The sequence below is a fragment of the Myodes glareolus genome, chromosome 13, assembly GCF_982192425.1.
Source record: "Myodes glareolus chromosome 13, mMyoGla1.1, whole genome shotgun sequence".
NCBI lineage: Eukaryota > Metazoa > Chordata > Mammalia > Rodentia > Cricetidae > Myodes > Myodes glareolus.
This window is the reverse complement of record NC_142038.1, coordinates 840,450-868,126: the sequence shown is the minus strand read 5'-3', so window position 1 is coordinate 868,126 and position 27,677 is coordinate 840,450. Positions and strand designations below refer to the sequence as shown.

At 37.4% G+C, this 27,677-nt stretch overlaps 1 protein-coding gene across 2 annotated transcripts in view; it reads left to right on the top strand.

Moving 5' to 3' along the window:
- The window catches only part of Rttn (rotatin), a 158,416-nt gene extending 132,988 nt beyond the window's left edge, over nt 1-25,428 (top strand). Inside the window, exons 39-49 of one of the 2 annotated variants that reach the window (XM_048419139.3) lie at nt 270-407; nt 1,685-1,902; nt 4,355-4,460; nt 5,541-5,638; nt 7,156-7,233; nt 11,394-11,520; nt 12,072-12,271; nt 13,995-14,262; nt 22,831-22,934; nt 23,982-24,051; nt 25,009-25,428. In XM_048419139.3, coding sequence (XP_048275096.3) covers nt 270-407; nt 1,685-1,902; nt 4,355-4,460; nt 5,541-5,638; nt 7,156-7,233; nt 11,394-11,520; nt 12,072-12,271; nt 13,995-14,262; nt 22,831-22,934; nt 23,982-24,051; nt 25,009-25,094 — 1,493 coding nt within the window. In that variant the 3' untranslated portion in view covers nt 25,095-25,428. Of the gene's footprint in view, nt 1-269; nt 408-1,684; nt 1,903-4,354; nt 4,461-5,540; nt 5,639-7,155; nt 7,343-11,393; nt 11,521-12,071; nt 12,272-13,994; nt 14,263-22,830; nt 22,935-23,981; nt 24,052-25,008 lie in introns of those variants that run through there. The other variant, XR_014996872.2, reaches the window with a different exon arrangement.
- Nucleotides 25,429-27,677: the final 2,249 nt, after the last annotated feature.

The following is a 27,677-nucleotide window of genomic DNA, read 5'->3' as shown; positions in this document are numbered from 1 at the left end:
CATTCACCTGTTCTTCTTACTGGTGTGGCCTGCTCCTGCGTAGCTGGAGTCCGCCGGGGTGAGGGTGTGGCATGGGGTCTGGGGCAGTTCAGCTGGCAGGCAGGTCACTCTTCTGGTTAGTGTAGTCTGCATCTGAGCCCACTGGGCAATTATTGTTTTTCTTTTTGAAGTGTGTAATTCATGTGTGCAGTAAAGTATTAGTGGTCAGTTGTGTATTTCTGAAGAGTTCTCTTGTTAATAACTTGAGGTGTTTCTGCTTAATTTTACAGATGTACAGTTAGTCCTGGCTTTTCATCGCACATGGACACACTTATTTGATCTTCTGGCCGCACTCCTGAGGAAAGCTGGTGCTGTTTCCCTTCTTCTTATTACCTCAGCTCTTGCCAAGCACTGGGAGGCAGTGATTGGTAAGAAGGTCCTTGAATGATGGGGGTCTTTCATATAATAAAAATTGGTAAACTATATTCCCAGTTCAATGTGTAAATTTTCCAAATAGTTATGGCATGGCCTAGGAAAGAATTACAGGGTACTTGACTTGAGAATTTGCAATACTCTGCATGAGCCTCCTTTCCCCCAAAATGCAGATTTGAAAAATTGCAATAAATTTCAGTGTGCCAAAACCCAAGTAAGAGCAGTCTGTGGTTTCATGAAAATGTGTGTTAACATACACATTTTAATTTTTAAAATTTTTTTAATTGATTGTATTGAGCTATACATTTTTCTCTGCTCCCCTCCTTTCCACTCCCCTCCCCTTCAACCCTCTCCGAAGGTCCCCATGCTCCCAATTTACTCAGGACATCTTGTCTTTTTCTACTTCCCATGTAGATTAGAACCATGTATGTATCTCTTAGGGTCCTCATAACATACACATTTTTAAAATGTTCATAAAACAATTAGATAGATTTATTTTTGTTCCCACAAAAGCCATTCCTTTTTTGCTATCTGCATTTTATATTAAAATGTACATACATGGACTCTCATACACAACACAGGAAATTCTAAAATATTTTCTTTCCAAGATAAGTTTTATAGCATAGAAATATCAAAAATGAGACTTTTTATATTTTGTTTCTCATTAAAATAAGCAAGTGACTTTTTATGTAAATAAACTTTGGTATTTTTATAGTCTCATAAACTTTAGCATAGCAAGACTTTACATAAATATTTACGTCTAACATTTTTAAAATGTATTTTTAGGAAACATATAAAATAGAGGCTTTTGTATGGGCCACATACATGCTAGACAAGTGCTGAACATACCTCAGCCATACGTACAAATTCTGGCTAACATTTTCTTAGTACTCAAATAAAATTCAGAAGTTAAAAATTCTAGGAACTTTAAATGTTAGCTCAAAGTAGTCATCCACACATTGCCCCTGTGTATACATACTGAAAAACTCATACAATAAAAAATTAAATAGATTTCTCAACTCTCAATATTGCCTTAATATTGACTTTAACACTGTTTTTTTCTTGTACATACTCTATTGATAACTTTAAAAATAAGAATTATTTTATAATAATTATTTTAGAATTAGTATTAAATATTTATTTGATAATTTAATTGATTATGTATAGCATTAAAAATAAGAATGCTATAAATGCAACTACCAATCTGATTATTTCCCTCCATAATTTTGAAGACGTTTCCAAACATTTACATCTGAAATCATTCTCCCTTTAGATGCATTGTGCAGATGTGTGGGCTTGTCAGTCAGGTGCCCTGCCCTGAGTATTGCCACCCTCCAGTTCCTATCTATTCTCTTGGCGGAGGAAGAAAAGAGGCGTCTCCAGGACAAGGATGGAACAAATACGTGCCAGGCCCCAACAGTGGCTTTACTTCTTGATGGAACTCAGGAAAGTCTTAAATCCTCAGAGCGACTTAATGAAGCAATTCTTCAGGTGTGTGAGTCCTTGATTTTTTGTTTGTTTGTTTGTTTTCTAGACTTTATGTATCTTTAAAGTAATTCACTTTTAGTAGTCATCATTTAAAACTTTTCAGTCAATGTTTATTTTTTGATTAGATAAACAATATAATACAAAGCTATAAATAGACTAGCAAGTATAAATAAGACTTTAAGAATTATCTCATGTAAAGCTGTACTTTTTTTTTTACAATTAGGACTATTACTAGTTCACTGTAACTGCCTCCTCCCTCCCCCCAGTGTGTGTGTGTGTGTGTGTGTTTCGCTGGAGATTAAACCCAGAACATCTTACATGTATCGCTAGCCCATTCTTAGACCTGGGTTCAGTTCCCAGCACCCTCATGGTGGTTCACAGTCACTGTGACTCCAGTTCCAGGAGATTCAGTGCCCTTTTCCAGTTGACTTCCATGAATTCTTAGATGCATGTAGTACACATTCATACACTTAGGCATATACACAAGCACATAAATAAATCTTCAAAAATAAAAACTGTATGCTCTCCCAGTTGTCTTGCTTCCTGCCAGATTAACAAGCTTTATTTCTCAGATCACTGCACTTTAAAGAGTATTGCAAACAGGAGGAAAAATCACTATATCCTTCCTTTACCCTGTCCACCCATCATCCACTCCACTTAACCTCTGTTTCTTCCTTATTCATCATTATACCTTTTTCCCCATTCTACCTGTGTTCTATCTCTTCTTTCTTCAACATCCTTTCAGCCATGGCTATTTTGTTTCCTGACCTTTTGGGGTAATGCAGTTTAAATATGCATATGTAAAGATTGAAAACTCACATCTACATGATGTAGAAAATCAGACTTTGGCTTTCTGGGTCTGGGTTACCTCACTCAATGATTATTTCCAGCTCTACCCATTTACCTGCAAATTTTATAATCTCCCTTTCCTTAACAAGTGCTATTACATTGTTTAATTATACCACATTTTCATTATCCATTTTTCAGTTGGTGAACATCTAGGCTGTTACATTTCCTGACTTTTGTGCATAGAGTAGCAATGAATGTGGTTGAACAGATATCTGTGGAGGAGGATATTAAGTCCTGTGGAGTGTAGATTGGCATTGTGGTAGAACTTCTTTAGCTTTTTGAGGATTCTGCACACTGAGTTCCAGACTGGCTGCATCAATTTGCAATGCCAACAACAGTGAATGAGTCTTTCTTTTTCCCACATTGATGCTAGTGTTTGCTGTCATGTTTTTCTCTTTGTTTGTTTGTTTTTTATAATCTTTTCTTTAGATCTTTATCTATGAGCATTGCATCTATTTAACTACTTACCTTCTCTCTCCCTCTTCCACTTTTCCTCTGACTGCCCCCAATTCATGAAATCTTTATTATCACACACACACATATTTATATACACATGTGTGTGTGTTTATGTACACACATACACATATAACCTAATGAATCCATTTAGCTTTGCTTGTGTGTATGCACATCCAGGACTGTTCATTTCAGATTGGACAATTGATGCAGATACTCATCTGTGAAGAAAGGTGGTTCTTCCTCTCCTCAGCCATTGGCAACCTATAACTCTTCTTCCAGGGGTGGGACCATCTGGGATTTTCCTATCTCTGGTGGTGTGTCAACACGTATTGTCATTATGCTGGTCTTATTTAGGCAGCCATACAGTTGAGGGTTCATGGGTGCGTTTTTCTCATCGTATCTAGGAGACTCATTAACAGCAGGCATCTTGGGTGTCTGGCTCTTACAATCTTTCTTACCCATCATCCATTATTTTTCTCTGAGCTTTAGATGTAGGGGTTGAATTGCGGATTTATTATTTGGGATGAATACACCTACAGTCCACTTTTTCTGGCTGTCCCCAAGATAAAGTGCCACTACTGAACCACTGTGGATTTTTTCTTAACCCAGACAATGTTGTGTTTCTTGGTGTTAACAGGTTAGATAGAACTGTAGATACTTTTCTCCCTTAGCAGCTTGCATAGCACTTAAGGAGACGACGATAGAAAGTCCTTTGGAAGGCGACTTCCAGGTCAGCCCCATCTCATTTCCTCCAGATACTGTGTTCACAGTGCAATAGGGCCTTCCCTTCAAATCCTGGGGAGCAATGAAGGACAATAGCAGCAGTCTATGTTGTGTTAGGGATCTTTTGGTCTCCCCTGACCAACCAACTCCTGAGGGATATCTTGTGCTTGATACTAGGGTTTTTACTAGGGAGTCTGTGGTTCTTGGGGTAGAGCATTACTACCCCAAGTGTCATAATTTCATTTAACTGTGTGTGTGTGTGTGTGTCTGTGTGTGTGTATGTATATGCAAACATGTTATATGTAATTTAGGTAAACATAAATTAATATGATTTCCTATACCTTTTTCAAACCTCCCAGTGTTAATTATTCCTTCTTCTCCTTCGGTATTGCCCCTTTTACTTCTGTATTATCTGTATTCTCTGCAGTGCTATGAAGGAAAATCTCCCAAAGATGTCCTGAAAAGAGTTGCCGCAAATGCACTGATGTCACTTCTGGCTGTCAGCAGAAGAGCGCAGAAACATGCTTTGAGAGGTGATCTTCACCATCAGTTGTTTATATGGCATCTTGACAATCGTATTTCCTGCTCGTCGTTTATTTTTATTTTCTTTGAACTAAAAATGTAAAGAAATTAAAGTAAAATATCAATGACATTTACAAAGTTTTTAGCAATACAGTAATCATTGCCTTTACTTTATTATCTCTAATATTTGCTTTATTTTTAATTATGTATGTGTATTTATGTTTGTGTGTGAGTGTGTTCATTTGGGTGCAGTTGCTTATGGAGGACAGAAAAGGGTATTGGATCCCTTATAGCTGGAGGTACAGGGTGATGTGAGCTGCTTGGCATGAGTGCTGGGAACTGAATTCAGGTTCTTTGTGAGAACAAAATCCTAGCTTTCTTAACTCCCCAGCCATTTCTCCAGCCCCACATTTATTGCTTTTCAAATACAATAAGAGTAGGCTGGGAATATATTGCCTAGGAAGCACAGGACCTTTGAGTTTAACCCCCAGTACTGAAAAATCAATCAATAAATAAAACTAAGATGATACTTATAGATTGCGTATTTCTATTTACATGTAATGTTACTCTAGAGACTATATATAAAGAAATTTCAAGTTTTAACCTATTACTCAGCTTCATATTATTAGTGTATACACTAATTATTGTTTAATAATTGTGCATTTTCATTATATGTATGCACATATAATGTGTGTCTCTAACACTCAAACATAGTTTTTATGGTACAATAAAGTTAATAATATCCAATGGGCAGTATTTTTATATAGATTTTCACACTACAGGGTGATGGTTTCTCATCTGGACATCAGGGATTATGGATCTGAGAGGTAAAAGAAAGTAATAGGAACACAAAACCCATTCATCCAACTAATGACTTGCTGCTAAGATGAAGCATGCAGGCTGTAAAATATAAAGTGGATCTGAAACTCTCACTAAGAAATAAAAACAAGTGGACTTAGCATTGTGTTCTTTCCCCCCTTTTAAGCCATTATTCTCCCACAGATTAGATCAGGCTCTCATTGACTTGAGTGTTAACCTTAACCCCTTCAGAGGTGGAATGGCCCTTGACTGTTGCAGGTTTTTTCTTTCAGCTGATCTCATCGAGAACTGCATGGAACAGATGAAGCACATCAATGCACAACTGAACCTGGACTTGCTAAGACCTGGGAAAACAACGCTGAAAAAAAAGGTGACTTCAGCCTCTGAATTCTTGTGTAAGGGTGCATGGATAAAGTAATTCTGTCTCCATTACTCTCGTGCTGACAGTGAGCGCAAGGTAGAAGTCAGTGTTTGACATAGAACATAGGTAGAGGCAGTTAGTTTCTGAGATTAATTCTCATTTGAAAATCTTTAAGTGAGACTTACATGTTATTCTTTCTTGTTTTACACACTTAAAATATGTATATTTACATAATACATTGCAAAAATATTTTATACAATGGAGTATTTGAATAAAAGTGTTAAGTTTTCTAAGGAATGAAATCTGTAACAACTATAATTTATTTCATATTTATATGTCAGGCACAGTTTGTACATTTCAAATTTATTATGTCACGAATAAACACTTGTAATGACTTGGTCACAGACTCCTGTGATTGATGAGGCAATCTCCTTCCATGATTCCCAGATGTTTGTCCTAGCATTGAATTGTTTGACTGAATATATAAATTATACTTTAATATAAATTCTGTAACATAGTGGCTATATATTACCCGTGACTAGCAATAATTGTGTCCAATAACATTGAGACTACCTTTTTTCCAGAAAATGAATGTTTGTGTGTATAATATTTAAATCTAAAAATATATATTCTACTTATTATGTATATTAAGCTAATATACATAATACATTAAGAGAGATAGAGAAAATAGCTATGTATATGCAATATTCGTTGGTAAAGATTTCCAAACAAAACAGTGGTCTCAAAAAATGATTAAAAACCCCAAATATACAGAAAAAACATGACAGCAAATGCTGGCATCAATGTGGGGAAAGTAAAACACTTGTTCATTGTTGTTGGGATTGCAAACTGATGCAGCCAGTCTGGAAATCAGTGTGCAGAATAGTTTTTCTGTAAAAACTATTAAGAAATCAAGAAGGAAGTGGAGAGATGGCTCAGTGTTTAAGAATACATGCTACTCTTCCAGAGGACTTGAGTTTAGTTCCAGAGGATCCAGTGTCCTCTTCTGATCTTTGGATGCACTACATTCAAATGAGCATACCCATACACAGACTCACATATATGTATATATACATAATTTAAAAGTAAGGTTAAACAAATCTTTAAAAGGAAAGACCAAACTTTATTTAATAGTTTAACTGGTACGTGGTAACAGAATCCATGTTTATCAGCTGCTTTTCCTGCTTATTTTCATGCCTAGCCAAAAGTGCTACTTCATCATTGGGAAAGTCAGCCAGTACCTGATATGATTGAAAACTAGTCAGTACTTGCCTTACTTTATTGGGATGAAACATAAAGGCTATTATATATCTGATTTCCTCCAAGCTTGATGGGACAGAAATAGCTTTTTTTGTGGTACACACACTTCTTGAGATATGGTCACCGTACCTTGTCAGTTTTTATAAAGTGTTGATGGTTGGGTGTGATCACAGCACAACTGCAGTGTACTGTGACCGTAAGGGAGGGAGTTACTGTTTCCAAAAAGCACTGCATTCCTGGTTTTCAACCTTTTTGTGTCTATGCAGGAGGACGGCTTTATTAAAGAGCTAAGCATTACCATGCAGCTCCTAAGGAATTGCCTCTACCAAAATGAAGAATGTAAAGTAAGTAGAGCTCCGCGGAGTGTTGATAACAGTTAAGGTAGTGCACTGCCGAATCTTTACAGGAGTAGCACAGGAAGAGGAGTGGAATCTCCGAATTCTCTTGTTTAAGGTGTGTACTTGAATGTTTCTTAAGCTCATAATTAATTCTTAGAGCTGGATGCATTTGATCATATTGTCCTTCAGCACTAGTTACATTCTTATTTATATCAAGGCTTGAACATCATAAGTAAACCATAAATTCTTGAACCTATCCTTCATTCTATATTGTTAGGCATTTAGATTTTCTTTCTGACTGGAACAGAATAATAAATGCTGTATATGTCTTAAGAAGTGAAGGTTTTTAAAGATGTTTGTCAAAACAGTTATTCAAAAGGAGTAAGAGGTAGTATTTATAATTATAAAGGAAGATAAGCATGCATCCTGCTTCAGACTAGATATTGTTTTGCTCATTGTGGTCATGTGCCCTAAAGGAAGCCCGCTCTTCCTGTCTGCTGTCTTCTGTGACCTTTGCACAGTCCTCTTTGAGAGCCACTGAGTCTGCTTTGTCTGTGAGTATTGGTTCTGCCCACTTCAGCATTTGTGATGGTACTATTGTGTGGCAGAAAATCTGAACCTTGAAGTTGGTCCATCTGGAGTGACCTCACTTTTGAGGCATTAGCTTAAAGCTTTAGTATTAAAAAATTGGTAAGACAAAGATCAATTGAGAAACTTCTTTGCTTTTAAATTCTTCAGTTTTTACTCTTAGTTATGGTAAAACTGGAAAAAGCATGTTGTATCAGGAGAAACATGGTAAACATGTATTACATAAACTATAATAAGTAAGATACACATGGCAATTATTTAAAAATTAAGTATTTATTTATACATTTGTGGTGTATGGCCATATAGGCTCATATATTTGAATGCTTAGTCCCTAGGGAGTGGGACTGTTTGAGAAAGATTAGGAGGTGTGGCCTTGTTGGAGGAAGTGTGTCACTGGGAGTGGGCTCTGAGGTTTAGAAAGCTCACAGTTGTCCAGTCTCTCTGCCGGCTGTCTGCAGATGAAGATGTAAAACTCTCAATTACTTACTTGTCTGTTTCCTACCATGATGATCATGTATTGACTGTCTAAGACTGTAAACAGCCCCCAGTTTAAATACTTTCTTCTTAGGAGTTGTCTTGGTCATGGTGTCTCTTCACAGCAATAGAACAGTGACTAGGACAACATTTTATAATTTCCAGAACATGGAACATTTGCGAGACGGCACCTACCTATAGAGATAATGAAACAAGTCATCTGCTAGTTATCTGTTCACATTTGTACGCATTAGGCACTTATAAAAGTGTAATCATTCAGTAAGTCAAGTATTTCTGTCTTTCTGAGTTGTAAAGAATAAATTCAAAGAATAATTACATTACTCTTGAGTGTAAATATAAATCTGTGGGACAGAAATTCTTCATTTTTTTTCTTATTCCAGCTTAGGAAATATATCCTTATTACTAATTATTAATTATTAGGGTCGTAACTCATAATTAAATTACCTTTTCCCACCCCACCATGATTTATGCACATGTAACACTAAGGAGTCTTTATGTTGAGTAGATTATATGGCTGTGAGGCAAACGAACCTAAACAGTGGATAGGACTCAGGATGGTAAATTATGATACTCCAGGAAAGGATGATAAGTCCTTACCTGAGTGGGGAGAAATGTAAATGGGGTGCATAGTAAATCTGAAGAGATAAGGCCTTACCTGAGCGGGGAGAAATGTAAATGGGGTGCATAGTAAATCTGAAGAGATAAGGCCTTACCTGAGCGGGGAGAAGTGTAAAGGGGGTGCATAGTAAATCTGAAGAGTTGACACTAAAGAAGAGTCCTATAGAACGATTTCCAGACTCCAATTTAAGCTGCTTACCGGTGTGGGAGGAGACAGAGCAGAGTGCAGGGCTGAGGCTCCTGGAGCTCAGGCTTGCCTGTGGGAGTGCTGCCTTTGGGAAATCCAAGTGGAGATTGAGCTTGTAGCTGAGTTTTATGGGCCTGAGGAGCTATACATTCTGGCAATAGTAGAAGCATGTAATTAATATTTGTACCCAGGATGCTAGTTGAAATTTACCAAGACAGTATACTGTAACAGCTTTGGTAATGTGTTTGGAACACATGTAGAGAAGGTAGGATACCAGAGGAGTGTAGATATAAGACAGAAGGATGGAAATGAAGACAAAGAAACTTGTAGTAAGTGCCCCAGTGCTGGAGAGTTTGGCAGCCACAAAGGTTAGAGTGATCTCAGTGAATCATCAGAACAGGAAATAAACTGAAGGAGCTGAAGGTAAAATGCAAGAAACGGACATGACAGCAGTGAGCATTCCTTCCACAACTAGATCATTGCATGACATAAGTATATTGGTGCTACTAATGTGTAAACCTCTTTAATATCATCAGAGAAATAATCAGAGAAATGCATAAGTTAATGACTAGTTAATAAAAAATGTAGACATATGTCTACATTTTATTATTTTATTAACTGATGAAAAGATCAAATCCCCGTGGACACAGGAGAGTCATGTTTCAGAGTGCAGATGAGTGTATTAATTTCTGACAAGAGCAGTACTGATTCTCTGTTAGGCATAAGAAAAGGATAAATGGATGAGAGAACAGATACATGTGGGTGGAATGGAGGATAGATCGTTTCTTTCTTTGTGAAATAAGTGAGTGGAGTCATTTGTTGCCAGTGTGGCGCCGAGTGAGAACATGCATGAGAAGCATGAGGAAGACCATTGGGAGTAACTTCAAAACCTAGATAATATTAAATATTTTAAATGACTTTCTACTTCATCCTACTGTTTGGTCCTTTGCGCTCTGAAATGGGTGTATAACTATGTGCCTGAGTACTCTAGTTCATGTGGGTATAGAAATTACCTTATAATTCTTGTTTTAAAAGATATTCCTGCACTTCTGCAAGCAACTGTATCTTATTTATAGCATTGTCCCAGTCTTAACTGATTTTTAGTACAGACTAAGTTACTTAGAATCTGTTCAAATTACACAAAAGTAATTGTTAACTTCTGGTACTAATACACATTAACGATAATCTCAGGAGTAAAAACAAGTCACTTCCTCTTGAATTCTCTACTTCTCTCTCAGTACCTTCCCTCTGTTTGTAGTTTGTGGCTACTGGCTATCTGATAATCTGTTTGTTGTGTGAGTCTGCACTTGTGTTGAAATCTGTGCCTGTGTCTGTTGCCTGACATGTATGTGTATCGATGATGAGGCTTTCCTCTGTATTTATTGGACAACCTGGAAAAGATGGTGTCGGAAGGAATGGGTATTCTTTACAGAGCTCTTGAACAGTGATTGATAGTTGAAGATGTTACAGACTGCAGCAGACCCAGAATAGTACTCAAAGCTACAAACTGACGTCATCAACTTATAACTATTATATGTTGCTTCCATTTTCTTTTGTGACAGATGTTTATTTTGAGTTTGCTGCCAGCCTATTGACTGTTTGCAGCAAACAATCGCCACAGCACACACATACATTATTCCGGGTTGGGGCATGGAGAACACATAAAAGTGTATGCATTTAAACTGATTGTGTGGGAAATCCAAGGGATACATTGTTCCTTTACAGGCAGGTTAAACTTAAATACCCCAAGCACACAGTAGGACGGCAAATTAGGCACATAGTCTTAAATAATTTCAAAGCATATTATTTACTTGATCTGGAGGTCTAGGCAAAATTCAACCTCTTTGGGGTCAAGTGCTTTTTTTCAGAAAATTGTGTCTCCTCGCGTCTACTACATTCACAATAAGAGAAGAAAAAAAGCAAAATTGATTACAGTATTTTCTTGACTGCAAATCTCTGTCTCTGGACCATGTCTGAGTCTTTTCAAGAGTTTATGTTTTGCTGGGAAATAATCACTTTCCTGCATATCTTCCATGTTATGGAAACTGTTTTCTATAGTTCTTCTCTCACTAATATATCCAAGTCACCCTTCCTGAGACTGGGCAGGCTCCCGAGCAGGGCTGCCCAATGTCGAGCACTATTGACTGGAAAAGGGCCCTTCTTCTATACAGAAAAGATGAATTTAACTATTGATTTATGGAGGTGGCAACTAATTGAACATAATTTTGCATTTCAGATGTCCAGACTAATGACTGTTCTTCTCTCCTTTCCAAAACAGGTGGCAGCTCTTGAAGCGCGTCTTGTGCCCGTTCTGCATTCTCTTTGGCCTTGGCTTTTGATGGAGGACTCACTGATGCAAATTGCCTTGCAGTTGCTTTGTGTCTATACTGCTAATTTTCCAACAGGTAACTAGAATCAAATGTTGTTTTCTCTAATAAATTAAAATGCTAGTTTCATAGGATGTTATTAAGCTGGACTAGAAAAATATGTATGTTGATGTATTTCTCCTTATGAGTGTATGTTAGTTAAAGACAAAATTTCTTCTGAATCTTATGACTCCAGACCATTTTAAGAATATATTTGTTGACCTGGCAGAGTCACTGGGTAGTTCAGGAAGTAGACTGTCCTTATTATATGGCCATGGGAAACTGTATACAGTGAGAACATCCAAAGGGTGAAAATTGATGAAAAAGATAGGTGATGATTAGAACCATTATTGATTTTCTAACAGAAGACAAGCATGATATAGTTCAAGCTACTGTTGTTCTGAGAGGGGACAGTCGATCTCTAGGTTTGAATGTACACATCAGCATTAGGCTTCTGTGCTTCTTTGCAGTGGATAGGTGGATAACCAAGTCATTTTGACAGACATATATGCTTACCAGTTCATGTTTTTAAAAACTAAGAAGTGGAGCAGAGGCAACTCCATGACAGGCTTTTTTTTTTTTTCCCGAAGGTTGCAGTTCTCTCTGTTGGTCCAATTATGGACAGTCTGTTCACACTGCATACAGAAGCACCCCCAGCAGCTCCCTGATACTGTGCATCCTGAAGCTTGCTTCCCAGATGCCTGCAGAGAGCACCACCATTCAACAGATGGTTTTTATGTTTCTCTCAAACCTGGCCTTATCTCATGACTGCAAGGGAGTAATTCAGAAGGTAAGCACTTAGCATCTCCTACATGTCATAAAAGAATTGTTTGGCAAAATAACTTGGTCAATCAAATTTTATAAGTCATTTTCTAGTACTGCTTTATATGATTTCAGGACACTTTGTTTTAAAGGTTGGTAAAAGAATTAAAAAAACTAATCATTTAAACCAATTTGGGAGGCACTAAAACTGAAGCAGGAGTAGACTCTGATTATGCCATTTCCTTCTAGTTATCTTCATTGCTTTTAAATTGTGTTTTGCCTCAAAAACAGTGATTTTTTTTTCCTAAAAAAATCACTGGTATCATACAAATAATATATTTGATCTACACACAGACCAGTCAAACAGTAACAATTTCTGTTCATATTATAGTGACAGAAAGCTGTATAAAATCAAAGCCCTTTGCCCCGGTTTCATTTTACATCTTAATGTCATAAAGTGCCATTTTATGAGGATCTGCAATTCTGAAGCTTCATTTCTTACACTAATTCTAACTGAGTGTATAAAGGAAGGGACTGAGGGAGACAAATCTAGTGCACATGTATAGGCGCAGAGGGTCGTTATGGTTATATATGAACAGAGTACCTGATTGTGAATTAAAATGTGAATATTATCAGATCATCTGTTATTTACTAATGACAATGATTTGAATTTTTTTTCCTGCCTGGAGGTCAGATAGGATTTGTATGAGTTAAATATCCCCTTCTACTACTTCATGTCTCTGAACCCTGAAAGATAATTTGAATATAATCACCAAATAAATAGAAATGGCTCTCTTACTTAGGAAATTGATTGATTGATCTTACTATGGAAATATTTTCAATAATTTCTTTCACTCAGATCACTCTGGCTCATGAATGTCTTCATTACATTTTTCAGAAATTTCTCAAGTCTGTTGTAATGTTATCCTGAAGTCAGCCTTGGTGGGAGCATTTACACCGTGTAACTTGGCCTATAACCAGTGCTCTGTCTCACCCTCATTCATACCAGTTCAGTTTATTTACTAGCATACAGCTGGATAACTTCTTCATGTATATGCTAATGTTCCTCCCATTTGTTCATATGAGTGTATGTGCATATTTATATGCATATATGCCATGTATTTGAATATATATGTATATTTGAATATATTTCTTTATAAATGTTTTCATATATACATACATATATATATCTTTGTGTATACATATACAAATGTATATATATGTATATATAAAAGTTCTGAAAGACCATCTGGAGACAGATATATGGGATTACCTTCTTCAAAATGAGAGGTATGTACTTGCTCATAAGTTAAAAGAGAAAACAAGTGTAACTATTGATCTGAAACAACTCCACTCCTACCAGACTTGTTAACTCCTGTGCAGGGTGGATTTGGGCTTTGTTTCCTTTCCTCACACAGGAAATCTTTAATGAGTAGCAAAATTACCAGAAGGCCAATTAAAAAAAGTAACTCAGGAGGACAACTCTGAATTATTAACCGTAATAATTGAGTTGATTATAGTTTATTTCATCTATTATCAGGAAAAAATATAACAGGTATAGAATGTAATCACTATTTTATTTTTGCCTTTCCACTTATACTTGGAAATGTATAGATGAAGCATTTGGGAGGAAAAGAAATAAAACTAGGTAGGGAAAAGGATATCAAAATACTAGTTAATTGGATACCATGGGATTAGGAAAATAATGAAAAAGACCTGAAAAGAAAGTAATATTCTGTGTTTACCCACAGAGCAACTTCCTACAGCACTTCCTGTCCCTGACATTGCCTAAAGGAGGAAATAAACATCTCAGCAATCTGGCCATTCTGTGGTTGAAGTTACTCCTGAATATATCATTTGGAGAAGATGGACAGCAAATGATCCTGAGGCTGGATGGCTGCTTAGACTTACTCACAGAGATGAGCAAATACAAGCATAAGGCCAACCTGTACATACCTCTGCTGATTTTTCATAACATTTGCTTCAGTCCTGCTAATAAGCCTAAAATCCTGGCTAATGGTAAATAACCACATTGTGGGCTCATTTCACACATGTTGTGATGTTTAGTTCATTCTACTCAGAATTAAACACAGAGTAGCTCTGTAATTTCCTGCTTGCTTCAATCCCTGCAGGAGTGGGTGGTGGTAGGTGTTGAGGGTGGGTCTAGCCTCTGTGTTGGTCAGCAGCCGATGTCCCACTGGATACATTAGGTGAGGAGACAGCGGGAAAAGAGCAGCAGGGGCCAAGGGGGCTCCCAGTCACAACCTTTGCTTTGCTCTGTCTCTTCTTGATCTCATGTTGTTCTAGTTCCCCTCATTTCTTACTCATTTTCCAGCAAATGGAAACTTTCTGGAATAGCTGTCCCAGTTGTAACTCCTGCTCTTTACCCTGCCCTGTGTCCCTCCCTTTCCCAATCCTACTTCTCTCCTGAGCGTGATCACTGTCTGATGCACTATGAATTTTAGCTGACCTTTTGTTTTTATATCCTTTACATTGGTACATAGGCTGTTTGGAATCAAGAGGTTTTTGTCTGTCACCAAGAAGCACTTCTTAAGCATTTACTAATTGAGAGAAATCCTGACAGGCAGAATTGAAAGCCATAACCAGATAGGGAAATTAGCTTTCCAGGCTTCATTCTCTGAGATGTTGTATATCTGGAGGCAGTTCAGAAGGACTCCAGGGGAAGAAAAAGAAACAAGAAAGAAATTGGAGGAATCTGTTTCTGAAACCATAACTTGTCTGAGTTTTCTGTCCTACCTGGTTCCCGCAATCATTAAGTCTCAAAGAAATCACACAGAGGTCTACATTAGTTATAAACTGATTGGCCCATTAGTCAGGCTTCTTATTAACTCTTATAACTTATATTATTCTTGCCTATTTTAGCCAGGTGGCTCGGTACTTTACTCAGCTAGGCAGTCACATTTTGCTTCCTCTGTGGCTGGGTCAGAACTGTGTCCTCTTCCCAGAATTCTCCTGTTCTTCTTGACCCGCCTATACTTCTTGTCTGGTTGTCCCACCTGGCAGTTGTCCCTTCCTGCCTGGCTACTGGCCAATCAGCATTTATTTAAAATGTAATTGACAGAATACAGACCATTCTCCCACACCAATAACTACTAAGTAAATGGGTGGAATTTTATAGAAGACACCTTTTTGTGGTGGGGGACGAGGCAGACTTTAGCTGCCCATCCATCTGGTGGATGCCCCTCTCACTTTACAGCTTCTCTGAAACTAAATTCTTCATTCACAAAATACTTCCTTCTTTACTGTAGTAAGAATGAGATTATTAAAACACAGAAAGTGCCTAGCCTTGTTGCTAGTATAGTAGATAATTTAGTAATCCTCCTTTCCTTCCATGCTTTAAACCTATTTTTTTCCCTCAGAGACTTTACCACCCCAAGTTTTCCAAGTGAATAGAAATGACACTGTGCTCATGTTTTGTGTGCATATAGTAGTGCTTCTATTTTTTTGACGAAATTTATAGAATTGCTGAAAATGTTATAGAGAAAATTGTTCAAGTTCAGCCAGCTTCAAATTCACCTGAACTGAAGATGTATTTGTACGTGGTCTTCTGCCACTCCTCTGCTGACAGTGCTTCCCAGCACTTGGAGATGTACGGCAGTGGCTGTCATTCGGTCCTCTTCCACTGCATCTGCTTTGATCCTCACATCTGTAAAATAAGAGTAAGTCTCACGTCAGGTGATAAGATGCACAGAGATCATCTGCTGACAGTTCTGATTCATGGGAGCAACTCAGTAGCATCTGCTTTGTTTATTCCCCATTCTCAGAGTGTTTTTTGTCTCCCTGCTTATTATAACTTTACTGTTGAGTCAGGAAAAGTAAAGACTTTGGGGGAACCAAGAAAGTCTGCACTTGGCACTTTAGATCTCTGGATTTATGTTATGGATTTCCTTGTAATCAGCAATGTTTTCTCTCTTCCACTAAGTATTAAGCAGATGGGCATAGTTGACCCTTGACCTCAATGGGCTTTCTAGGTAAGAGAGCAGCTGTACAGGCTCTCTGTAGAGCAGTGAGAACCTGTCACAGGCTTTCCACATGGTGAGCCAGGGAGTAGGCTTTAGAAGAGTCAGTTAAGTTACAGAAATTACTCATGCAGGCTGTATCAAATTTGTGGTGTAAATATCTGTGCATTGGGCTTGACATGGCTGCTAAAAGCATCCACAGCCTTTTTGGTTCAGGGTGAGTGTCTTTTGTAAAAGCACACCAAATAAGTGCCATACAAATTCACATCAAAGTGCCCCAAGTTGTGGGAAAGATAGTGGGAATGTACATACAAGCCAGTTTTGATTGAAAGCTTGTGTCCAGGTGGACAGCTCTTTTGCCTGTAGGAAATTTGCCAGTATTATTGCTGAGCTTTTGTTTAGAGCATCAAAGAGAAGAAGGAAATAATGATCTTCAAGTGAGACCCTTATAGCTTATCCTTTGTACACAAAGCTGGAGCTTCAAGGATTAGAAGAAAAGTAGAATAGAATAAAAATACTCCCCCAGCCTCCATCTGGATGAATAGCAAACAGATCGCCTCTCCCAGTCTTTTCATTCAGGAGTACATGTTCTTGATATGATCCTTTATTGGTTGATAATGATCATGAGTGTTGGCAAGCGAAATTCCCTGCTAGATACAGGACAAGTTCGTGTTAGACCCCAGAGAACTTCCACAAATAACTTTTCAAGGCACTAGCAAGAAGAGTTAACAAGTACATTGGAAAATTTAGCCATCTGAGTAAGAATCAGCATAGGAAAGTATACCAACTTCTCTACCTAGATTATAAGTAATTATAAGTATTTCTTTCATTTCAGGATGTTCTGTTGGACGTTGTTACTTTAGGTCATTATTTGCCTAAATTTAAATTAATGTGGATATCTGTTTTTAACAATATACAATTTAGGTACAGCAAAAAGAGATAACTTAGGAACAAGAAAATAATTATCAAAGTATTGTTCAGAATGCAACAGAGAACTAGAAACATGAGAAATGATCAAAAGCATAAAAGTTAAGTGATATAGCAAATACCCTGAGGTAGTCTAATATGTTTTAATGCAGACCAAAAGAGAATAGAGGGTTAAAGACGAATAATGCTTATTTCTTTTTTGAGCAGGAAGAAAGAGTCTATTTCAATCTTGTAGCCATCAAGAAAAGCCACTGCTGCGTAGTAGTGTCACAGAGAGCAGTGAGTCAGACCAATGACTTGTGGCAGTGAACATTTGCAAGATAGGATGTGTGGCCTAAAGGGCATACTGTGTGACTCAGCAGGCCACACCAGCTTCCATGGCTAGATTTTTCATTTTCTTCCTTTTCTCTTTTTTCTTTCTTTCTTTCTTTCTTTCTTTCTTTCTTTCTTTCTTTCTTTCTTTCTTTCTTTTTTCCTTCCTTCCTTTTTTTGTTTGGTTTTGGTTCTGGTTTTGGTTTGTCTCTTGGTTTTGTTTGGATTTTGTTTTTTCTTAACTTTGGTTTTGATTTGGGTGGAGGGCAGTTGCAAGGGCAAAAGGCAGATGCAAAGAGATGAAAAAATAAGTTGCATCGGAATGCATGATATGAAATCCGTAAAGAATCAATAAAAGTTATACCTTAAAAACAAGAGAGAAAGAAAAGCTAAGACTAGGCATGAACTTGGAATTCTATTTTCCTGCTTGCTCCCTACTTTCTCATACAGCCCCGGACCGTGTGCCCAGAGTAGCTCTGTCTGCAGTGGTAGGCCAACCTCCATCAATTAGTAATTAAGAAAAGTGCCTTTCCCCTTCTCACCCTTAGCTCCCCACATGAAAGACCACTGGCTAATCTGACAGAGACAGGTCCTCAATTGAGGTTCCTTCTCCCCCCTTCTTGAATTGACAACCAAGAATAGCCATCATTAACAGAGAAACTACAAACTATATAAAACTGAATTTCATCTTTAGTTTCTGTGGCTCAACCCTGTGCTTTTCTGCTTTATTTCTTTTTCTATTTTGTTCTTTGGGAATTTTATACAATATATTTTGATCACACTTTCCCCACTCATACTCCTCCCAGATCACCTCTCCTGTCCTCCCCACACAAGTTTGCCAACTCCCTGAAGTCCTCAAATCTAATCTATGCTATTCATATATTCTCAGATGTATGGTCTTCATTAGAGTGTGGTTCCTTTCCTATGTGTCTCCTCTTTATCTCCTTGAATTGCCTTATTGTTATAGTTAAGACTTTCAGTGTATGTTGAACATGATAGAGTAGAGTCAAAATTCCTGTCTTGTTCAGTGGGCTTATAGTGGGAATATTTTGAGTTTTGCTCCATTTAGGATGATGCGCTTAAACACCACCCACCAGGAATTACACTCTTAACGGAAAACTGACTCCCTCTCATAGCAGCCATCAGTGCCGGGAACTTCTTGACTGGGGTTGGACTCTATGCCCATCTCTCTGTCCATGCTAGGGTTCAGTCTGGTTTGTGCTTATCTTTTGCATGCTGTGGCAACTGTTATGAGTTTATATGACCACTTGCCCTGGTGTGTCAGGAAAATGGTTTCCTTATATTCATTCATCACCTCTAACTTTCACGAACTTTTCACCCCTTTTCCCTCAATGATCCTTGAGCCATGGGAAATGTGATATAGTAAAGATGTTCTGTTTAGGGCTGAGTATTCCACAGCCTTGTTTTCTGTATCTTGATGCTTATTGGTTGTCTGTGTTTATCACCATTTACTGCAATTGGAAACTTCTCTGATAAGGGTTGAGAAATGCTTTACTATATGATGCAATGAGAACTTCTTAGAAGCTGATTTAATACTATATTCATTTAGCACAGTGGTTTTCAACCTGTGGGATGTGACCCCTTTGGGGGTTGCATATCAGATATTCTGTATATCAGATATTTACAATTCATACAGTAGTGAAATTAGTTATGAAGTAGCACTGAAATAATTTTTTGCTTGTGGGTCACCACAACATGAAGAGCTGTATTAAAAGGTCATGGCATTAGGAAGGTTGTGAACTCCTGATTTAGTAGAATAATAGTAGGTAGAATAGTAGTAGACTAGGTAGGTTCTCTCCTAGGATCTATGATCTATCTAGCAACAGTTTCTTGCCAGCAACATATCTCAACATAATTAGGCAATACATAGTAACCCCACAGCCGCATCAAGAAGAAGCTTCTCCGATGTGCATAGAATGAAGCATGAATCATTTATCCAATCTGTGACTAATTGATGCTCACAAAATACTCCCATTGATTTCATTTCTTAAGCTTTTGTATCCACAGTTAATTTGTAATTGTCATTCAGTCATGAGTTGATGAATGGAATTGTATTATAAACTCTGCCCAGTAAATTTTAACCTGATAGTAGTATGCTGAAAGTGCTTCATGCCCCATGTAGAATACGTTCATTTAACTGACATGCCTTTCAGCTTTCTCACTAAGCCAACCTTGGTTAAAATATTTCTTGAATTCTTAGTATTTAGTATCTCACTCTTGTTGATTCACTTGTAGTTCTTAAGTCACTTAAGGTATTTGAAACTAGGTTTATAATCATTTTCCTATTATCTGTTCTTGTGTTTTAATTAGAATTCCTACGAACTTCTTTAACTTAAAATGTTTTATGTGCTTTTTTGTATCCATGTTATATTTCATGATAAAGTATTGTCTTTAAATTTTTTTATTCACTTGCTTTAACAAAGAGCTAATGCATTAATTAGCCTGTAAATGTGGCTTATTAAAAATTATAAGTTAAAATTACTTGTTAAAGAAGTTATGATATGAACTTTGTTAAATCGTAAATCTGAATGTTTGGGATATAAAATTACTTGATAATTTTCAGTTGGAACAAAATGAAATTACACTCATATTTTATGTAGCCACCCACAATCCATATGCCAAATTACATTTGATAGCTATTTATATAGATTAATTTTGGATAGGCGATTTTATAGGAAAGCCATGGGGAGCTGGGTAATGCACATGAGGTATTCAGGCAGGAGAGGGCTGTGTGGGCAGAAAATGACTGCATTTCACTTGCTACCACCTTGTCATTCTAGCACACAAATTAGTTTTTACTTTATGGGACTTTTTTTCCTTTTTCTTAGAAAAATTTTGAACTCCTTACAGTAAAGTCACTTGTATTAGTTACTTTTTTTGTTGCTATGATAAAATATACTAATAAAAACCAAGTTAGGAAAGAGCGGGCTTATTTTGGCCTGCAGTTCCAGAGGGATAGACTCCATAATGGTAGGGAAGGTATGGCTGCAGAAGGGATAGATAGACTCCATCATGGTAGGGAAGGTGTGGCAACAAGACCTCCTGACAGTCAGGAAACATAATTGTCACATTTTATCCCCACATAGGAAGCAGAGACAGGAAATAGGACTAAGCTATAAAACCTCACAACCTTCCTCCATTGACATATTTCCTCTAGCTCTGAAGACTCTACCTCCTAAATTTTCCACAACTTTCCCTAGCAGTAGCATCAACTGAGGACCCAGTGTTCAAATCTATGAGTCTGTGGGCCACATTTTTTATTCAAGTCACAACATGATTTAAACAAAATGTTAAGTTGCTGAATTTTCATCCAGGTAGTATTTATTGACCCCCATAACATAATGACACTGTGATTTGAATACATATCATTAAAGAGACAACCCTCTGCCTTAAGATAGTGCAGGTTTTTATTTGGGGAGGGGGTCTACAGAAGAATCTCTGTAAGGATTAAAACCTACCAGCTTGCAAGCTGAGAAAAGTAAAGGGGAGGAGACAGGAAAGAAGTAGACAAGATTCCTTTTGGGACCTGAGAGTGCTCTTGCTTTTAGTAAACAAAGAATGGTGAGTAATGAGTAAAACAGTATCATGTTGTCAATAAACATCTCCTATGGCTAGCCATTATCCAGGGTCTGTAGTAGTGTGTATGGTGGGTATTTAGACTTTAGTTCTGGAATGCTAATTAACTGTGATTTCAGCAAATTGTAACCAAGATAGAAGAACTTTTTCAAAGGGTGTGGCCATGGCTACTGATTTCTACAGGCAGATAGAGAAGAGGGTGAAAAATCCTTGTACTTGTAGCTTTCCCTGCTGGACAAGATCAACATCCTCATCTGGAAGATCTTGGGGGCAGTTTCTGCTGTCAGAAAATTTGGAAGAAAATGCTTGAGCAAGAAATCCTTCCACAGTGGTCTCCAAGTCTATTGATATGTTCTAGCTATCTTATGCTCTCTCTTCAAGAAATATGACCCTAAAATCATTTAAGAGAAGGCCATCAAGTCAATCTAACTGCTCCCAGTTGCTATTTGAAGCATAGATGGTTTTAGAGTATCCATTCTTGTTGATCTTGAGACAGTTGAGGGTAGTCATTGGATCCAGGTAGACAGAGTTAGCGTATTGTAGAACCATATAGTGTGGGTCAGCTTAACTGAGAGTAGACAAACTAAAGACTGTGGTTGCATACACAATATCCAGTCACTGATAGTGTCATCACTAAGGTTGTAATATACTTAACTCATTTCTATGGTGAAGATCCAGAGGTCCAGTTTTATAACCGTTGGCCAATGGGATGGTGGTGTTGATGTGGTCTTATTTTGATTTTGTGGATTTTCTAAAGGAGGAACTAGCAAGATTATCAAACATATATAAATGGTAGGATGTTCCTGGTGAAGAAAAGCATGTGAGTTCTTTAATTTGATTACACTTGGAGTTTCTGTCTGCGATGGCCTCACCTGCCATGTCAGAAGCCCAGATGTCAAGCCTGACCCATTCTTTATATCATTATCAATGGTTTAACTTTCATTATACTTTTCCACTGGATGTTTAAGACCATGCAGGTGGCTGAAATTAATCACTCTTTTTACTCTCGAGGCTAGTTGAGGGTCTGGTTCTGAGGGGCCAATCTTTAGATCTGCTGGGTGGTTAACATGTAAATAGTTTGCTAACAAAGTGTTTCACATTTAAAAACAGAATGTTTTAAAAATTATACAACTTAGAAAACATAATATGAAATTTAATGGTATATGAAAATAATAAAAGTAAGTTTAATATTGTTTGAAACATCCTAACAGTTGCCTTTGAAGTAGATGCCTCTGAATCTTCACTTAGAATGATCAGACTGGCATGCATAATTAACAAGTCTTTATTCTCCTCTTTGGTAGCTTTTTAAAAATGAGCATTTCTTGTATATTGAAATGCCATCACGTCAAATTTTCTTGTGATGTAAAATAAAAAATTCCCATTCTACAGTATATTTATATAGTGGGGATTATGCTTTTATGACAGATCATCTATTTTTTACCTGTGAAAATGGGAGCTATAGCAGAATAACTTAATATAATTCATAATACACTTAGTTTTGCATTGTTGTCCTTCAGTGAATAAGCTTTTGTGGAACTTGGACCAGAAAATTTAGAGATTACTGATATCCAGATCATCTGTATCTGTTGTAAAAAGTTTGTTCTAAGATACCCCTTCATATGCCTCAACTTGTAGAAGATGTCATTTGAGGGTAGGACCTTGTATCTTTATTCTAACAGGACAATTACTCTGTGTATTGTCATGGACTGGTTCTAGATAAGAATACAGGGAAGTATGTGGAACTGAACTTGTATAATGTGCTTATTTGTAGAAAAAATCATTACTCTTCTGGCTACCTGCTTAGAAAGTGAGAATCAAAATGCCCAGAGGATTGGAGCAGCTTCACTTTGGGCTCTACTTTACAATTATCAGAAGGTTAGTTTTTAAAATAATTGTTTGAAATGGAGGGAGGGGAGTTGATGCAGTTAAATAATTAGGGCTCTTAGGATGCATTCAGGAATATCAGCTAATGGTAAAAATAAAGTTTCAAACCCAAGTTCCCTTTGTTCATTCATATGATTAATAATCTACCAATTAATATTTTCATTTAATTGTTTCACCAGGGCTCCATTCAGAAGGGTAGTTCTATTTAAGTGAATTTCCCTTTTAATTTCAATTAAACTGTAAATTTGTTATAATTTTAGTAGAAAATATTTCTTTGTACAGATATGCCCAGAAGGAATGCATCTTGATGGAAGACTGAATAATAGTTTTATCCATACATGTAATTTGCCTTTCTCGTGTATATACCATCACTTAATTCTACAGTGATCTCAGTCTCTGTAAGGTCAAAGTACAAGTGCTGCACAGAGAGAATTATAGCAGCAGGGTACTGCAGCCTCTCTTTCTCTGGCAGCTGATCTTTTTGTAAACATTTCATTCATAAGTGAAATACTCAAGAGTATCTAATGGTTACCCAGTAGCCAGATGACAGTGTTGGGCACACGGATTTCCTGGATATGACAGCCACTCATGCCTGTGTGACTTCTCTTCATCCTGGTCCAAGGGGTTGCTTCCTTCTTGCGTGAGCTAAGCACAGGTTTGGACATCTTGAAGTCCCTCAGTAAATACTTATTGAAGAACTTGTAGTGTTTGAAGTACTTACTCTGAAATTTAATTGAAGTAATGAGAATTTCCCTAAGGTTGATTACTCAAAAGTAATAAACTGAGGTTCGGGGAGAAAGAATAAGAATGAAGGGAAAGATCACAAACTATAGAAAAGAGGCCAGGTTAGCTTAGACATGAATGGAGTACAGTGGACTTGACACAATAGGCTGAAGTGGTATCTAACTGTCTATGTTTCTGTATCTTAACCCTATGTTGTTTAACACCATAGTTAATAACAGGCAACTAGTACTGCATTATCCTTATCCTTAGTATTTGGGAATAAAGCTAACTAATAGATTGTCTTCTCTTTTCCAGGCAAAAGCAACTTTGAAAAATCCATCAATAAAAAGAAGAATAGATGAAGCATATTCCATAGCAAAGAGAAGTAAGTTCTAAGAGATTACAATTAAATTTGATAAATACTAAATGAAATTTCTGGTTACTGAAATATTTGAATAGGACACTGCAAAATGATAGTTTTGTGCATTGCTTTTATAGATTTTGAGAAATATTATCAAAGTACTATCAGATGGGCTCACATTTAGCCCATGCTTTTCATGGTAATTTTTTTTTGTACATAATAAAATGTTCTGACAGATGAGTATTTGAAATAAAAAAGTTTCTTAAAACGTGCCTTTGATCTTTCTCCAAGCCAGTTTTTTTTTTCTCCAGCAGCTGCTACTCCACTACAGGGTGTTCTTGGGTGATAAGAATTGGGCCTAATTAGAATTAACCTTGAAGAGAAAACTTTGATTTAACATCAGGAAGCTGAAGTCTTCCAGGCATAGGTTCAGCAGCCCCTGTAACCACATTTCCCTGTGATCTGCAGTCATGATTTCAGAGCATATTAGTTATTTGAAGTGAGCCAGTTTTCAATGGGCATTATTCTCCAAACACTTTTTTCTCAAGATAGCAAAGTATGTCCTTCCTGTACTGTAGTAGATCTCTTGGTTGTTAATGTCTGTTTCTGAAGAGAAACGTCTTTGGTTTGTTTCTAGCTGTGATCTTGCATTTCAGGATGAAGTGAGGAATTGGGTTATGTTAATGTTTATGGTTTTAGAGGGATGTAAGAAATAGTATGGTGTTTATTCTGAATTATAGCTCATGTGGGTTACAGAGATGCTTTCTTAAATATGCTTTAGATAAGCTATTGCTAAGAAATGAATGGAAATGTTAAACATTAATTTTACAAATGTAAAATAATTTTATAATGTTAGTATATCAAGAGCATAAATAGCTTGCTAGTAAATCTTTTTCATAGCTTCATGTAGGAGTGTCCACCCCTATGTGGGGCTTTAAGTTTAATATACTGGTATTTATAACTCTTATTTTCATATATCAGCTTTCTCCAATTCAGAAGAAAACGCTCTAAATGCCTACTATTTGAAATGCCTTGAAAATCTTGTACAGCTGCTTAACTATTCCTGAGCCGTGAGCTGGTCTACTCCAGAGCTGACTGCCATCCACAGGAGATCTGGATCAGAGGCCAACTTTGTACAGCAGCTGCTCCTTGAATGATGCTGATTTTGCAATATCTGTATCTGCCTTCCCAATGAGACATCACCAGCCATATGAAAGGAGTGGAACTGGTGACTCCCCACTCTGTTCGTTCCTGGCAACCTTCCAGAAGTGAAGACTTGCTGACTCAAGATGCTGCAGACATAGATTTCTGCCATTATAAACATTTATATACTTTTCTATGCAACATGTTTTGTAAAAATCCTATTTAATAGTTATTTAATAAAATATTTTAGAAACAAAACTGGCTAGTTTTACTTTACTTAAAGACTTTTAAGAGTGTATTGTATTCTTTGAGAATTTCATGTATGCAATGTAGTTTGATAGTGTATTTGTTCCCCGCTTCTACAGTTCTGCCCAGAACCCCTCCCCACACCATGCCTCCAATTCTAACTTTATCTCCTCCCTCTTTCTTTCATCCTTCCTTCCTTCCTTCCTCCCTCCCTCCCTCCCTCCCTCCCTCCCTCCCTCCCTCCCTTCCTTCCTTCCTTCCTTCCTTCCCATAAACTCTAATTGTTACCAGTGTAAGTACATGAATGTGAAGTCAGAAGCATGGTCAACCTATCAAAGGCTGTATCTCTAAATAAAACTGATTCTACCTGCCCTAGAAGCCACCAACTGTTAACAGAATAGTTCCTCAGCTAGTGATGCGAGATTCTGTGCCCCCCCCCCCCCGTATATATTCTTGACTGTTGACTGGATTGGTCTTGTGCAGGCAGCCGCTGCTGCCATGAGTACAGTGTCCCTGTCATGTCCAGAAGACACTGTTTTGCCCCAGTCTTTTATAACCTATGACTTACCATTTTTCTACCCCCTCTTCTGAGATGTTCTCCAAGACTTGTGAGATGTCCCATCTCTGCCTCAGCATTCCACTGACACTTCCTCTCTGTACTTTGGTTTTTTGTTTTATATCTATTTTCCATAATACCCTCACAAAGATGTTTCTCTGGTAAGGTCTGAGAGCTGTGCTATTCTGTTGGCATAGAAATACCTAAGACATCATCATACTATCTCAATTTAGGAGAATAATGGGTTCTTTTCCCACGCCTGTGAGCTCCACTGCTGTGGTTCTTGCCCAGATTTACCAGCATTGGTTCCCTTCTGTGGAGTGAGATGGCTATTCTTGGTTGTCAACATGGCTGTATCTGGAATTAACTAAAACTCTGGTCTGGATACACTGTGAGGGACTTTTTTTTCTTATTTAAGTATTTGAAATGGGAAAACCCATCTTTAATCTGAATCTTTTGAGGTGGGAAAATCTACCTTCTTGGTGGTTGTCTATATAAAGGCCATGGAATAAGAAAACTTTTGCTCTTTGGTGCTTGCCCCCACTCTCACATGCAAGTTAATTCCTTCATTTGCTTTAGATCCTACTTCTTTGGGTTCCAGTGTATACTGAAGACCATCTGATAGATCCAGCACTGAAGACTGAACAACTACTGGATTCTTGGACTTTTTATTGGTAGATAACCACTGTTGGACTAGATGGACCACACTCTATAAGACATTTTAATGAATCCCTTATATTGCTATATAGATATAGATATATAGATGTAGATTCCTCTAGAGAACTCTGACTAATACATGGAGTCATCCGAACCTGTAACATTCATGCCACTATTGCATCCATGGCCATTAGTTGCTAAGCTGGTCATTATTGTATCTAATAGTGGGTAAAACTTCTGGTTACTTTCTTACTACAGAAGCCTACATAGCACCTTCTGGTACTGTAAAGGAGCGGCGGGCTGCTTCCCGCAGTCCGGCTCCCAGCTGCCTGGCTAGCTAGCTTATGCCCTGAAATAACAACACACAAACTGTATTCATTTAAACACTGCCTGGCCCATTATATCTAGCCTCTTCTTGGCTAACTCTCATATCTTAATTAATCCATTTCTAATAATCTGTATATCACCATGTGACTGTGGCTTACCGGGATGAGTCTAACGTATGTCCGTCTCAGAGAGGAGAGCCATGGCATCTGCCTGACTCTGCTTCTTTCTCCCAGCATTCTGTTCGGTCTACTCCGCCTGTCTAAGCTACTGTCCTATCAAAAGGCCAAGGCAGTCTTTTTATTTGACCAATGAAAGCACATAGAAAGAAGACCCTCCTACATCACAGTACCCTGGAAGCTAGCCAGCACAGAATGTGCTTGCAGACTTTGATTAGTTGCATGAACATTGTTTTAGGAACAAAAAGGAATTGTGTCTGGATTTCTTTCTTTTTTAATTTTTTCTTTTAGAATCTGATCATGTCCGTACCAATCCTGACTTTTATACATGAGGCTGAAGTGCACATGAGTAAGAGCATATAGTTTTGGAACTTTTAAAAATCATTTATAGTTTTCATCTTTCCAGTTCAGAAAGGTTGTGTAATAATGAATTGAAGCTTATGCTAGTAGCAGTATGGATCCTGGACTAGCTCTGTAGAACACTGTAACCTTTTTAATTAATTTATGCATTTATTTAGAGGGAATGTCTTTCTTGTAGCCTCGGC